This window comes from Elephas maximus, chromosome 7 (genome assembly GCF_024166365.1).
Source record: "Elephas maximus indicus isolate mEleMax1 chromosome 7, mEleMax1 primary haplotype, whole genome shotgun sequence".
NCBI classification, from domain to species: Eukaryota; Metazoa; Chordata; class Mammalia; order Proboscidea; family Elephantidae; genus Elephas; species Elephas maximus.
Window position 1 is genome coordinate 72,140,034 of NC_064825.1, and position 16,440 is coordinate 72,156,473.

General features: G+C 37.4%; 1 protein-coding gene across 1 annotated transcript; it reads left to right on the forward strand.

Moving 5' to 3' along the window:
* The first annotated feature begins 447 nt into the window (after nucleotides 1–447).
* On the forward strand, nucleotides 448–13,899 carry C7H11orf58 (chromosome 7 C11orf58 homolog). Its single transcript, XM_049890550.1, has 5 exons — nucleotides 448–667; nucleotides 7,016–7,099; nucleotides 10,903–10,963; nucleotides 12,626–12,735; nucleotides 13,431–13,899. Exons 1-5 carry the CDS (start codon nucleotides 605–607, stop codon nucleotides 13,659–13,661), a joined length of 549 nt encoding a protein of 182 aa, XP_049746507.1. The 5' UTR covers nucleotides 448–604; the 3' UTR covers nucleotides 13,662–13,899.
* The last annotated feature ends 2,541 nt before the right edge of the window (nucleotides 13,900–16,440 follow it).

Below are 16,440 nucleotides of genomic sequence, written 5' to 3' on the forward strand. Positions count from 1 at the left end.
TCCCCTGCTAGGAACAGACATCAAAGACTAGGGAACGGTGGCAGCCATTTTTTTTTTTTTTTAAGGTTTTTTGTCCTGCGGGAATGGCACTCTAAAGAATCCGATAAGCCTCAAATAACATTACATTTAAACGTAGGTGCTTAATTACGATGGATGCATTGGCCAAGGGCGCAGCGTCTCACGGTGAAATGTGATAAACCCAATATAAATCTCTTTCTGCGCCGACGAAGCTTTCAACCAACGTCCACCGCCATACCATTCCGCGGGAAAGCTCTCGTCGCCAGCCAAAGAAGGCGGAGGTTCGGTGGGCACGCCCGCCGCAGTGCGCGACCTATGCCGCTAGGCTTCCTGGAAGTTGTAGTTTTAGTTACTCATCCATCTCCTTTGTCAGGCAGGTGTGGAGTGAGCTACAAAACTATAACTCCCAGAGTGCTCCGGGGTGGCGAGGGGCCGCGGCAGTGACGTCTATGGCCGAGAAGGCCCGGTGGAGCTCTGCGTTCGGGAGAGTTGCTGCTTGGGCCGGTGGTAGATTGCAGGGTGCTGTCGCTACGGCTGAGGAGAACGGCGAGTGGGTTCGGTATTTCCCGTCTGGATCTCCACAACGATGAGTGCTGCCAGGGAGTCCCACCCGCATGGGGTGAAGCGTTCCGCCTCCCCAGACGACGATGTAAATAATAATGGCGGAGTGGATGAGGGTTGAGGCCTACTAGAGGCTGGGGTAGGCCTGGAGGGGGTGGATGAAGGAGGAAGCGCCTGAGGTGGCCCGAAGGGGGAGGGCTGAGGGGATGGAACCAAAAGATAGACTTGAGAAATGACTCCCTTCTTTAGTTAGAGTCGTAAGGTTTGGAGAGGTCCACACGCAAGAATCAGAGACCTGCGTAAGAAGGGGGACGGGGCGGGGGAGGGGATCGAAGAAATCGCGAGAGGGTCGAGAAGTGAAAGAGCTTAGTCAAAGGATCTTGTATTTGCGTATTTGAGAGCCGATAAAGCCTTGTTCTCAGGCCTTTCTAGTGTAGATAGAAACGGCAAGAGCCTCCCCGTTTTAGATTTAAAATGCTCCTTTGACAGTGTCAAGATGTTCGTGCAGATTGGAACATATCTTCCAGCCGGGATTATTTTTGCAGTATGTTATTGACAGTTACTAACTGTACTGTTAAGAGTAAACCGAGAACCAGAAATTGTACCAGAGAATTAACTTCGTACTGGTGTATGGCGATAAGGTCTAAGTTGGTGGGAACTAGAAGCCCGTTTTAATGTCAAATTCCTACCTCATTCTCCCTTCCCTCACCACCGCTCCCCAGCTTGTCAGTTTAAATAGCGAACCATTCATTCCTTAAAGTAGCCTGTTAAATATTTATTGCCGTGCCAGGTGTTGAAGATTTAAAGTTAGTAAGTGTAGTGCTTTTTGTATATTTGACCTAGGTCCTAGCGCAGTGTCATGGAGACTACAAGTAACTAAAAACGTAAAACTAGGTCCTTTACACAAAAAATGCTGTAGGAACGTTGATGGGTAAATTATTGAGGGGGAAGAGAGGAAGTGGAGCTAAGGAAGGCTTCACTGGAGAGGCCATGATTAAGGATGATAAAGAGGTGACATTTAGTTTTCTTTCTGTTATTGTCGAAAGCATATCAGTATCTGAATGTGTAGAAGTCTTTATTTTCTATAACGTAAGTGCAGTACCTCCCATAGTATTTTACATGAACCGCAAAAAGGCTTACTGGATAGTAGTCGTGCTATCAGTTTTTTAAGTGAGATGCTGTTAAGACCCACCTACCCCTCTTTGGGTGGAAGGTAGGGTGAGGATCTGAACAGTAAGGATGTTTAAACCCAAAACCAAACCCACTGCCGTCAAGTTGATACGGACTCATAGTGACCCTATACGACAGAGTAGAACCACCCCATAGAGTTTCCAGGGAGCACCTGGTGGATTCGAACTGCCATCCTTCTGGTTAGCAGCCGTCGCACCACTACACCACAAGGGTTTCCCCAAGGGTCTTTAAGGAAATTGATTTAGCTCCTCAGGAAGATCAGTAATCAGTAAAGATTTGGGGATGAATTGTTATCCAGTGAGCTGTTTCTCCCTGCTACTGGCTTACTACCTTTTAGACCTTTTTACGTAATTTAGTACTTGTTAGTTTATCTGGGTTTTTTGAGTAAGCTGGCTGGTAAAAGCTGTTACACTGTTTCCTCCTGGTTATTGTTAACTGTAACTGGATTGCTAGCATATCAGACACCTGTTTTGCTAGACTCAGATAAATAATCCTTTAAACTAACAGAAAACTCCAAGTGCTATGATGTAATTTAACAGAAAGTTAAAAGAGATTAAGGCATTAAGTCTCTGCAGCCTCTGATGGGATCAGTTTAAATAGATGACTTTTAAGACTTTGTCCAATCCTAAAATCATATTCTCTTTGAAGGAGATAGTTACAGTTTCAATTCAAGATTAGGGTCTAAGACCTTCAAACATTATCTAAAAATGATTACGTTGCTAATGTTATAGTGCAATACAGTAACTTGTCCCTCTATAGTGATTTTTTGGTCAGTTTCTTGTCATGAATTTTTATTACTTTTACTGGTAATTGGGGGTTATCTTTAAATACAACTTCAAAAAAAATCTTAAAAGTAATACGTAAAAATACTTTGAATGTATTTATGAAGTATAAATCTAAATTGAAGAAAATCAACTAATTATAATGAGTAGTTGGTCATCAGTTTCTAGTGAGCATCCACTGCATGTAAAAGATAATCGAAGTTTTCTTTGCTCATCTTATGTGTTAATTGGGGGTAACAAAATATTTTAAAAGCTGTTAAAACGATACATTAAATCACAGAATAGAACTCTAGGAAAATGCTGACAGTGTGTAAGTAGATTGTAAGTAAGAGCTACTAGGGTATATTTCAAGTCAAGGGTTTTAAGGATGTTGTTAGTTGCTGTGAGTCGGCACCCAGCTCATGGTGACTCCTGCATGGCTGATAACACCCAGGCCTCCACTAACAGATGGGTGGTGGCTGTGCATAATGAGGTGCATTGGCCAGCAAGTAAACTTGGGTATCCTTCATGGGAGGCAAGAATTCTAACTCTGAACCACCACAGCCCTTAAAAATCGTTCCACTGGTTTGATTAAAGTGGAGAAATTGAAGTTTGTTTTTTTTTTTTAAAGGAGTTGGAGATTAATTTTAGCAACTGGTAGAGAGCTCTTTAAGAATTTACCAGGTACCCATGTGCTTTTCAGAATGCAGCATTTGGGCAGGATAGTTGCTATAGTACTTTACGGTCCTTGAAAGAAAGAACAAGAAGCACTGAATAATTGAAGGAAACATTAAGACGTGAAATTGTAGATGGTAGGGTTGTTTATGTAAAGACATTGAGGATGTTTGTTCTTTTAATAGAAATAGAGTTTGGGGAAAGTTTTGGATTTTAGTCTTTTGTTTTTAATTGTATACATTTTTAAACTGTAGTTCATAAATACTTTCACATACACTGTTTGATTTACAGTATGATGTGAAAAGAGTAGAGGACTTAAGGCCAGAGGATCTAGGCAAGTTACTTAGCCTGTAAGTGTCCTTATTTGTTAAATAGGCTATTGGAAGAAAGGCTTTTTTTGAAAGAATGTAAGGGAAAAGTAATTTGTGAGTTGTAAAATACTGTGCAGCTAATGTTATTGTGTGCCATTGAGTCAATTCTAACTCAAAGCGACCCTGTAGGACAGAGTAGAACTGTCCCATAAGGTTTCTTAGACTGTAATCTTTATGGGAGCAAATTGCCAGGTTTTTTCTCCTGTGGAGTGACTGCTGGGTTTGAACCTCGGTCTTTCAGTTAGCAGCTGAGTGCTTTAATCATTGCACAACCAGGGCTCCTATTCTGACTCATAGCGACCCTATATGACAGAGTAGAACTACCCCATAGGGTTTCCTAGGCTGCAGTCTTTACTGTAGCAGATCATCAGGTCTTTTCTCCCACAGAGGGTTCAAACTGTCAAGCTTTACATTAGCTGCCAAGTATTTAACCATCGCACCACTAGGGCTCCTTGTACAACTGTTAGGTGTTATTATTCTCAAGGCAGTCTTTTAAGAAACCTCTCTACGTAGATAAGAAATCCCTGGTGGCACAGTAGTTCGGAGCTACAGCGGACAACAAAAGGTTGTCAGTTTGAATCCACCAGGCATTCCTTGGAAACCCTATGGGGCAGTTGTATCCTGTCCTTTAGAGTCCCTGTGAGTAGGTATCAACTCAACAGCAATGGGTTTGGTTTGGGTTTTTTCCTATGTAGGTAAGGAATTAAAACTAAGAAGTTGAGTGCCAGTTCCAGGCTCACAGAGCAAGTGATTTAGTGAGAACCAGACCAGAACTGAAGCTTGACTACCTTCTTTTTTACTATATTGAGCCAGAAATACTTATGAACTAAATAATCTATAAAAATATATGAGCAGTCAGATGGAAGGAGGTAGAGATTTGAAATTATGTAGTCAAAATCATGAAAGTATATGAGTGCCCTCCTCCCCAAAGGAATTTAGAAGAACCACAAGTGGGTTCAGTATGGTACAAATGCTTTATTTAACTCATACTGAGAAAAAAATGTGGTTAGTTGCCACTGAGCTGATTCCAACTTATGCCCCCCCACCATGTGCAGAGTTGTTGTTAGTTGCCGTCAAGTCAGTTCCATCTTAATAGTGACCCTGTAGGGCAGTAGAACTGCCCCATAGGGTTTCCAAGGAGTAGATTTGAACTGCCGACGTTTTGGTTAGCAGCTGAGCTCTTAACCACCACACCACCAGGGCTCCGCATGTGCAGAATAGAGCAGTTCAATAGGTTTTTCAAGGCTGTAACCTTTCGGAAGCAGATTGCCAGGCCTTACTTTTAAGGTGCCGCTGGGTTGCTGTAAGTCGGAATCAACTCGACGGCAATGGATTTTTTGGTTTGGGTGGGTTTGAACCGCCAGCTTCTTGGCTAGAAGTCTAGCACTTGACCATTTGCACCACCCATGGATTCCTACCAAGAAAAAATAGTATTTTATTAGTCTTTTACAAACAATTTTCAGAAGAATAAAGGGATGGCAAAAAAAAAAAAAAACAACTATTAGAAATTATCTTTTGAATTTAACCATAGCAAATCCAAATATCTGTTCCTCATTTTCCTGATTTTAATGGAGTATATATATCCCAAATAGGCACTGTCCTCTACAACTAACTGTTCATCAGCTGTCATCTGTGAACCTAGAACATAATTTTATATTTCAAATCCATATTTAATAGGTTTTAGCTGTAGCATTGCTTCTGGTTCCTGTATTTGCATCATCAAAACATAATATTTGAAGATTTTTTGAAACCTATGGTTGCTTATAATTTTGTCAGAGGGAGTTGACATCTTCGCTCCATAATTGCAAAACATTTTCATTCTTAGATTATAAGCTCAATTAGAATTATCAATCCAGTGAATGTTTTCATTTTGACATCTATTTCCTTCCAGTCACCTTTGTATATACACCTGCCCTTAGCATTTGTCCACTTATGAACCATATCAAGTAAATTTTGTGGCACAAACAGAAAAGATGAAATAGAGCAGGATGGTCCATGCACTCGTTGCAAAGTTCTGCAAGATGAAATCTTTCCTGTTGAATGACTTGCTGGATGAGAGTATTATATTTCTTTTTTGTCTCCTGTTGGATTCTTGAGTTGGAGAAAAGTTGTAGTTCACCATTCAAGGACTCACAATCTGAGAATTTTGCTTATATAGTTAATTTCACCATCATCATTTGTATAGAGTGCTACTGTCTGTCATTTTGCATTTCCATTCTGATTCATCTAATAATTGTGAAATGCCTTCCTCACCAGTTTTCTTCTCTTTCCCAACATGGGTGGAAAAGGAAAAATTCTGAATTCGCAACTGTATTGAAAGCTAAAAGCAGACAATAGATATGTGGTGTCCTTTTTGAAAGTTGATGATGTAATACTTTGGGCAACAGAATAATATTCTTCCATTCTGTTTTTACTTTAGTCATTTTTAGCATAGTTGGGAACAATTGATGAATTATAATAAAGTTATTCTGGTATTTGTTTCAGCCTGTAGGGAAAAATATCACTGAGATTCCATAATATTACTTAAATTTATAAAAGGGTCCAGTGGACCTATTTGATAATTGCAAGATAGAGTGAATTTTATTCAGTCCTTGTAAAAAATAAGTAAATTTTCCCTTTATTTGGAAGACCTCTAAGAATGAGGAAAATTTATGAAATACCAGTCCTTACGTATAATTAAAACTGCTGAAGAAAGAAACTCAAAAACTAAAATTGGATCCAGTGGACCCTGATGGTATACTGTCCCTTAGAATATCACTGAAGTCCCTGTGTGGTGCAGATGGTTAATGTGCTCAGCCGTTAACTGAAAAGATGGAGGTTCTAGTTACCCAAAAGCACCGCAGAAGAAAGGCTTGGTGATCTGTTTCTGAAAAATGAGCCACTGAAAACTCTATGGAGCACAGTTTTACTCTGACATATATGGGGTCGCCATGAGTTGGAATCAACAATGGCAACTGGTTTAGAATGTCACTAAAGCCAGAATTTTTCACTTCAACTAACAACTATGCAGGCTTCAGGGTTCAGAATACTAAGTACATTAGGGCCCTGCAAGGCTCCAGGGCTGTGATTCTCAAAGTGTGGTCTCCACATGGGCAGCAGCATCACATAGGAATTTTAGAAATCCATACCCCCTGAATCACAAACCCTGGGGGTGGAGCCCAGCAGTCTGTTCTAACAAGCCCTCCAGGTGATTCTCAGGCAATCACATGTTTGAGAACCACAGCTCTGACTGCAGAGAGCTAAAGGATTCGCTTTGAGGTAGTAGGAAACCAGTATATTTTAATCTGAATGTAATGCATATGTTTAATTTCCAAGCAACAACCCTGTTTCTAGTTAAAACTGACAGAAAAAAACCAAAAAACTTAGTTACAGGGTATACTTTAAATTTTTTAACTTGTTTTTATGTACAAAAATTAATCTGGCTAATTTCTTTTCTAGCTTGGATCTAGCAATTGGGAGGCAGCAGACTTAGGTAATGAAGAGAGAAAACAAAAGTTCTTGAGACTTATGGGAGCAGGAAAGGTAAGTATCAGATCATATACATCTTTATCTTTTCTGTGAAAATATGTATGTTTTCATGTATGTCAAGTAAGGACTGACTCCACATGGATCCTGTTTTCTGTTCTGCACAATTACTTTTGACTTCAGATTTAACAGACCTAACCGAGTAAGTAAAATTTATAGTTTCTGGTAGAAGATATTTTTACACAAGTTATTCTGTAGGAACAGAGATCTCTGTCCCAAGCCAATTGGTAGGTCTGTCATTTTTATAGCTCCCTATGGCTGCTCACCAAAGGGTCAGCAGTTCGAAACCACCAGGCACTCCTTAGAAACTCCACGGGACAGCTCTGCTCTGTCCTGTAGGGTCACTATGAGTTGGAAATGACTCAATGACAGCAGGTTTTTGGGTTTTCTAGCCCTCGAAGTAGTAAACAAAACCAAAACCTGTTGCTGTCAAGTCGATTCCCACTTAAAGCGACCCTGTAGTAATTAAGGAATATCCTTTATCAAAAACCTAATTAAAATACCTTTACTGTATTTTAAAATGCCTTTCAGTTTGATTAATATACAGCCACAGCTAAATGGGATACACTCCTGTGTGACCACAGAGACCCTGCTGGGCCTGAAAGGGGTCCCAACCAGAGCCCAAGGGAGAGCAGCTGCCGCAGGGGCTAGGGACAGTCCAGACCTCAGAAAGTAAGAGCAAAGCCTTTAGAACCGGGTCTGGGTTCCAATTCTGGCTGCGCTGCCCAGTTGCTGTGCAAGCTTGGGTAGATTATGCAGCTCTCCAGCAGGCTTCCTCATCTATGGAACGGAGGTAGAAGTTCTCAGTTCATAAAGTTGAGGTTCTGCGCGAAGCACTCTTAACACAGGGCTGGGCACATGGCTGGGTTTAATCAGTGGTTGCTGATGTTGTTATTCAAGCCGGGGCTGTGTGCCGGGAAAGGGGACTGTAAAGGACCTCGTAAGTCAGAATTTATGACTCAGAGCTCGCTTTAAACGCAGAAAACCACCCCTGAGTTATGTCTGGTCACTTTGACTTCATAGAATGTGGGATTCGTAGAAGGTATAAAATAGAAGTGCCAGAAAAACATTGCCTACTGAAACAAGCTTTCGTATTATAAGCAAGTAAAATCAGTTTTCTAACATTGTTCCAGTAGCCTTCCTATACAGATCAAATTTGGATGAAACGGGAAGTTTTTTTTCTCTCATAAAAACCTTAAAATGATATTCTGTCCTTCGTTTTTGTTATACACATGAGAACACATTCATGTATTTTACCAACAATATTAACTGCTACATGCCAGCCACTGTACTAGGTCCTGTGGTTACATAGCCTGATAACACATGTTTAGAGCCATCATGTAATGGAGGAAATCATATACTAACAATACAGAATTCTAATAGCTGTGAAAGAGCCATGCACGTAGTCTATGTCGTATTGCTATGGAATCACAGAGAAGGGGCATCTGATTCTGGCTTAGCTGTGAGAAAACTTCCCAGAAATTGAATTGCTCAAAATCTGAAAAGATGAAGAGTTAGCTGGTGGGGTGGGGAGGGGTCATGTAAAACGTTCAGATCCATACAAAGGAAGCATTCATGTCTGTTTAAATTCAGATTTCTCAATTTGTAATTCTCTTGGTTCTTTGCAAATGAAGAATTTGCTAAAGATACATAAAGTAATAGTCGAGGGGATATGTTCGGCCTAGTAGAATAAAAACTCTTCAAACAAATACAGGAAGAGCATCCTAACTTAAAATGTAGAAATTTGGCTACCAGTGGTAATCCTGCTTAGCATACGTTAAATTTGCTAGTGAAGCCGGGGTTACAGCTTTGATCTTCAAGTGGACTATTTAAATTTATTCTGTTTCGTAGCCAGAATAAGTATATTCCTGATCCTAGCCATCCACCATGAATATTTTAGTGGTCACAGGAAGAACCAGCTGGGAGAGCGCAGAAAGCAATATCATCATCATCCTAGAATAACTCGATGCCATTGTGTGTATGTAAATCTTGTTAATGGGGTGTCCGTTCTGCAATATGAAGCAGCAGTGCATTGAATAATTAATATGCCTGTGTATTAATGGCATGTGAGACAATAAGCATCAGTGCTTGAAGTTTTTCAGCAATGTCTTTGTGTCAGAAGAATTTATTTGCCTGCCATTATTTCACAACAGGAGTACTTGCTACTCTGGTACCTTTACAGATGATTAGTTAAGGTTGTTTTGCAAAGTCACATATAATCTCACCATCACTCTTTTGCGTTTTAGTGAATTATTTCTTTACCTTATGAAAATAAATGTGGGTCATAAAGAGTGGATAAAGGAACTGATAAACTGAGTGATTGAGACCTCATCAGTTGATAACTTTGAATCATTTATTTTTATGTTTTATATTATTATATTGTTTTAAATCTGTTCTTTTTGACACTTGGAGGTTGGGAGTTTATTGAAATCAAATAATAATGAGCTAGCTCTTTGATTGTGATACATTGTAAATTACTTAAGCTATCCCAAAATGCTTTTTGTAAGCTCCATAATTGATAGGAGTTTTTAAAGATTTAATGAATAGACTATTTTAAATAACTGTTTAGAATGACTTTGTAAATTTGATAAGAAAGGTAAATCTAGATTTGTTTCTGCATCTTTTTTGTTAGCAAATAAAACTGGACTGGAAATTAAGTTTTTCCTTCAGTCCTGCACATAGATTCCTGTAATAACAAACAGTTATTTTTGGTTGGTCAGATTTGCCTGATTATTGTAGGTTTCCTACTTTTTTCTTTCTTTGTTGTTGCTGAACATTGTGGTACTAAAATAGATTTAAAAAGAAAAAAAAAAATAAAACAAATATTTGTGTATTTACCTTTTGGGTAGAGAAGAAAACCTACTTATATTTGATGTAATTTTAGGTATAGGTAGATCTTTGGGTTTTGGGGGAAAGAGTTAAACTTTTCCCTGCTTCCTAAAGCTTCTGTGGCTAGTGTTTCAGAATTCTGATTAACCAAAATTTTATAATACTTGAAACCTTAAAATATAGACCTAAACAGAAGATTTTATCCACATAGAATGAATTATATATGAATGATGTATTTGGCTAGATGACAGTGCACGTACACGCATACATGCACACACGCACGCCCATCTACTACTCTCTGCGTCTAGCACACTGGTTGAATACTCCCAGATGAACTTGTGTAGGCGCTGGTTCTCAAACTTCAGAGTGCATGAGAATTGCCTGGAGGGCCTGTTAAAATACCGGGCTCCATCCCTAAGTTTCTGATTTAGTAGATGGGGTGGGAGATGTTGGAAACAGAGGAGTTACATTACCAACAAGTTCCCAAGTGATGGATGGTACTGCTGGTTTAGGGACTACACTTTGAGAACCACTGCCATAGTGCAGTGCTGTTCCCTGAATCCCTGTATCTGGAATACTTTTCTCCCTAGTCGATATCTGTATGACTAAGCCCTGTGCCCTTAAACAAATGTGTTCCCATCTACCCTGATTATCCATTCCATTGAAAATTCCAGCCTGATCCCTATCCTCACTCTGTACTTTCTAATCTTTTTTCCCTGCTCTATTTCTTTTATTTTTTAAATGGCTCTTAATACCTCATAACATACTAATAATGTATTTACTTGATTACGTATATTGTTTGTCTCCCCTCCCTACCTCCACCTCCATAAAGACAGGGCTCTTAGTCTTTTTAATTTAGTGTGTTTCACTGTATCCAAAGGCCTGGACTTGAGTCAGGCACATAGTGGACACCCAGTAATTATGTTAAATTAATGGTCTCAAATTCTAATACGTTTTCTACCTTATTATAGAAAGAACACACCGGCCGTCTTGTTATAGGAGATCACAAATCAACATCTCACTTTCGAACAGGTGAGAAAGTAAAATATAATTATAGTAGAGGTTCCAAATTTGAAATGAAATATCTGTAGTTATTTTGAGATATTCTCACTTTTGTAATTAATTGTGTTAACGATTAAAACATTGGAATTCAGAAGATACATATCAGATGTTAACATGTTACATATACCATATAAAGATAAGTATGTACTTTGATTAAAAAGATTGGAGAGTATATATCAATATGATATTCTAACCAAGAGACTAACCTCTGTCTTCATTTTTACTGACTCAGAACATAAATTGTAACAATGTTTTGTGCCTCATCTTACCAACTGTGGTATGTGTAGTTTATATTCTTATTTTTTTAATTATTTTAATATAGTTGCTAAAACTTATAGTTGGCATATTGTGATAGTTTTTTAGTTTATTCCTTAAGTTTTCTTCTGAAATTTTTTAAGAATATAAGCTAGTTGCAGAGCCTGAAGAGATTTCTTTTTTAGGAAAAAATTTTCTACATAAAAACTGAAAATTAGTTTAGATTTGAATTCAGCTGAAAAGTGAAATTTTCTCCTATTTAAAATTGACCCTAAATGTGGGCATTATTAATGAGAGCATGGCGTAATGACCTAGATTGTATTTAACAAAACTTCTGGTTACTGAAATTGACTTTATACTGATTTACAGTATGTAGCACATTTTCAAAATTAAGAGTTTTTATTTTTCTGGTGTAAAAACCATTATTTAAAATTGATTTGCATTGACGAAGTGTCCCTGAGCTTTGCAGAAAGGAAAAATATTTAACTGCTGCATTTATTCTTTTAAAATTAGAAGCTTTGTGAATAAAAATAATGCAGAGCCACCACCATTTGTGATTAAAAAGTGAAATTTCTTTTACATTTACAAGTTGTGATACACAGGAAATGTCAGAAGAACTGGTAATGCTCTAGTTCTTAAGATAGGTTTATAGGTGTTTAGTGTTGTGCTTCATAACTTACAACAGGATATATATAAAATTTCAAATGTTGCATAATAAAATAAAAATTAACTGAATTTGTGTTGCTTTGATAAGCTGGATAAGCAAAGAAGGGCATAAAGGAGAGCTATTACTAAGTCATTTTATTTAGTTCTTTTCTGAACACTGTTGCCTGCCTTCACTGTTTCTATTCAGACAGAAGCTTTTGTTTATTGGAGGTTTTTTAAGGTAACCAGGAGGAAACTTTCTCTTTTAGAAGAACACTCATTTATTACTAATAATTAAAAATTATTATTAATTTTTTTCTATATAAGCAAGCTAAAATATTTAATATCCAAAATTCTTAGTAATTAATGTTTAATTACTTAATTAAATTAATACTTAATTTGAACTTCATGCAACTCTGCAAGATTCTTGTGTCTGGTTTAGATTGTCAAATAGGAAATTACAAGTTCTTTGTCTTTTATTTAAACATTTTTGTAGTTTAGAGTGTTAGTTATCAAAGAAGTATTCATAAATACATCCTTCAGTAATTTTATTGACTGTTAGGTAACAGCCTGGGATATAGAAACTTGTCCACAGAATTTATTGTAAAATTATTTACACTAAAGAAATCAGCCCTGAATATATAACAGCATCTGTATTATGGGGTTTTTTTGTGTAATCAAATGTTTTTATTAATTTGACTGAAACATAACCAAAGTACACTGGACATGCAGGGGAAGAAGACAAGAAAATTAATGAAGAACTGGAGTCTCAATATCAGCAAAGCATGGACAGTAAATTATCAGGAAGATATCGGCGACATTGTGGACTTGGCTTCAGTGAGGTAGTAATTATTTTGATTGGGGAGATAATCAGTTTTCAGTTTGATATCGTTTATTTCCACTTGACTGTCAAATTACCCTAGCCATCAAGAATCCTGTGTAGAATGCTTTCTTTATACAGTTATTTAAAATATTTTCATATGCCCATCTGATTCTCCATAGATAATCTGAAGAGTTATCTTTTGGGTTTTATAAATATATTTTCTGATACTAGTTTAATGTAAGTTTGACTTACATAATTATTAGGGCCCGTCCTTAATAAGCATGCCCACAAGTTAGGTTAAAATAGTTTTAACCTAAATAAAATAGCAAAACACTGGTAACTGTTTTCCACATAAAGATCAGTGATTAACTTGCCTTACTTACTTAAAAAAATATATTGTTTCTTTCAGGAAGATATAACACAGAGGTTTTTATACTAGGGGGAGGGGAGAGGCTTGTGAATAGTCCTCAGATCTTTCTGAAAACAGAATCCTTCTCAAGGCCCAGTGTATAAAACGGATGAGTATGGAGGTGCCTGATTGCTCAGTCCTTGGTCCATCCCTCCACAGCTGCTGGTCAGATTAAAGCCTTTGATTTAATGGCTAGTAAGTGGGCTGTTTTTAAAAATCTGTCACAAAAATTAGGGTCTTTTCCTATTTTTGTAGTAGGTGATTGTGTTTATAAAAAGAAAGAGCCTGTTGGTTGGTGTTTTTAGGTAGAAGATCACGATGGAGAAGGTGATGTGGCTGGAGATGATGATGATGATGATGAGTCACCGGACCCGGAGAGTCCAGATGACTCCGCAAGTGACTCAGAGTCAGAGAAAGAAGAGTCCGCTGAAGAGCTGCATGCCGCTGAGCACCCTGATGAAGCGGAGGATCCCAAAAGCAAAAAAGATGCAAAAAGCAACTATAAAATGATGTTTGTTAAATCCAGTGGGTCATAACTCCCAAACACTTAGTCTTTGTATTAAAAGTCAGCCTTATTGTTATAATGCACAGTGGAGGACTGCTTATAGAGCACAGACCTTTGTATTATAATTTTTAAAAAGGCCCTTTTAAATAATTACAAAGAGTGTTCGCTTTCAGATGCCATGGGTTACACTTTTATGGGCATGACTATAACCATTTTTGTAAAGAGTAAGAGTTGTATAAAATAAGAAATAAATAACAGTACTCAGCTTCCTTTCATATTAGCATCATCAACCCTCTAACCTTACCTTCTTACCCCTTCTAATACAGTTATGGGGGAGACACTTTTGAAACAGGTAATGTTTTGTGATTTTTTTTTGTGACGGTTGTTTTTTGCTCTTTCATATTTTTCTCTTATACAAAAAGTTTATTTGATACTGTGATATGTTCATGAAAAATACGCTTATTATACTTTGTTACAGTGGAATTGTTCATCATGGATATTTCTCCTCCCAGTAACAGTCTAAATTAACGTTGGCAAAAGATTAGGTACTTAGTTTACTCTTAACAGATTCGGCTCTACTCTTTTGGACCAAGGAACATGAGAGCAAGAACTTCCACACTTGTTAGGTTGCACCTGCAACTGTCATAAATTTGGAATATTATGACCCTAAGCAATCTTTATATAATTTGAATTACATCATATATTAGATTTTTTATAAAATTTGCTCAATTTTTACAGAAGAAATCATTTCTGTGATCATTTGGTCCTACCTATTTAGGATTATGTAAAACTGATTTTTTTTTTTGGAGGTAATATGTGACCAAAGTTAACTTTCTCCCTAAGGCCTAATGAGGAGAAAGCCGTTTCCCACATTTGGTTGTAAAACATTTATCCTCATCGTCTAAAAATTGAGAAACAGGCTTATTGAACAAGAAGCTAAAGATTGTCGTCATTTTATCCCAGTGTTGTTATCTTGATACAGCACTGTCATCTAATTATTAAAAAAAAAAAGTATTACTTTCTGATTTTATTGCAGTTTCTGTTGGAGTAAGTTTGGAATCATCTGCTGCTGTTACATGGTTGATTCACACAGCAGATTAACACAGACTGCATTATGGGCTAGTCAAATGATCTTTGAATAATTGGGTCCAAAATTACGGTATTTCTAACTGGCGTTGAAAGGCTTGAACCAAACCTATTTGTGAACCGGACTGTATGTTTAGATGCTTAGATATGTGTTGATGTGTTGGATTTTTCTTTTTGATTATTCTTGTGTTGAAATTTAGAAAGTGCTAGAAGAGTAGCAAATAGAACAGGTGAGATTTCTGGTTTATATAGTCCATCTGAAATATTCTTTGTATGTTGGGCCCTCAAGGGTTTTTCCCCCATTTCTCACATTGTTTTAAAATAGATGCTACCCCATATAGTAAAATGTTGAATGGGTAGATAGTAGACAGTTCGCGTGGCATTTAACAAAGAATTGATTTGAACAAGTTTGGCTTCATTGAGCAAATTTTAGGTTGGCTACTGAGTTTCAAATATCTAGTCTGTGGAATTGCTTATTGCAACTAATTTAAATAGAAAAAGACTGATTATGTTTCAGAATTGAAGAGGGAAAGACCAGTATTAAGTTTTTTAAAAGTATTGTTATTTCCTTGTTTAAATATGCTGGGTTATTTATAAGTCTTTGTTCTGATGTGTAAGTGGAAGAGCCTTCGAAAATGATAACTACACTGGAAGACCTTTTTTCTTCATCTCCAAATTGAGTAATTCTGATTTCAATTAATTCATGTATTATTGGACACTGACAGAATTCAGGGTTGGAATAAATTTAGGTCTGTTGGTCCATGTGGCTTAGTTTCCCAGAGACATCATCATGGGTGTCTCTAAAGCGTGAACATTGTTTTTTGAAAAAAGCATTAACAGAAGACTGATGGCATGGCATTTTGTTATCCCCACTGAAAAATACCAGGTGGAAAATACAAATTATTTTCATGCAGTGACACACTGTTCAGTGAAAAACTTCACAGCAACTTTTCCATGCCATTGATAGTTTCACACCTGAAATGTGCAACTGATGCACTTCTCCCACGTTTGCCTATACTCGTGTTTTCTTACATCAATGATCTAACAGTCTTTTTATTGAAAAGAATGTTTCCTGAAACACAGATTCCAATTTTGTGTGCATTAGTAGATAAAAGTCCTCAAATCTGCAATTTTTAAAATCTGGGAGAATTGAAGGCACAGAAAAAAGTCTAGAGTGATTGTGCTTCTGATTAAACCGTAGTTTGGTTGAGAGCAGAAATATAGGTCACATTCTTTAAGTAAATTTGGGGGAAATAAAAATTTCAACTACCTGGTTGACTTCAATGACAATTTCCTACTCAGAGGGCTTTTTGTTTCATTACTTTGTCTCTACCACAGCCACATCCTGGATACTTTGAATATCCATAAACAACCTTAACTCTGAAGTCATTAATTTAAAAACCTGACCTCTGACCGTAACACTTCTTTTCCTTTTCACCTGTTATTGCCAGTCTGTTTTCACCTGCTTCATTGACTTTATCAATTCAGTATCACTCTTGTCACTATCCCAAATAACCCTCCCCAGTGTTACACAATGCTGGAAAACAACCCTAGATATATCCAGTCTCCTGCAGAGCACCAAATGCACAAATCAGTATAACTAAAAATTAATGTTAACCAACCACAACACTGTTGCCACGTTTTCTCTAGTCAACTGTTCTCCCATTCTCCCTAACAGCTATTTAAAACTACTGTTGTCAAACTTGTGACGCTTTCCTCTTGAC

Bases quoted from the DNA above. Each gene is read 5' to 3' on its own strand.
- C7H11orf58 (XM_049890550.1), top strand. From the start codon at position 605: ATGAGTGCTGCCAGGGAGTCCCACCCGCATGGGGTGAAGCGTTCCGCC. The intron at 668-7,015 runs GTAAATAATAAT...TTTCTTTTCTAG, and splicing joins CCGCCTCCCCAGACGACGAT to CTTGGATCTAGCAATTGGGA. The intron at 10,964-12,625 runs GTGAGAAAGTAA...CTGGACATGCAG, and splicing joins AACATCTCACTTTCGAACAG to GGGAAGAAGACAAGAAAATT.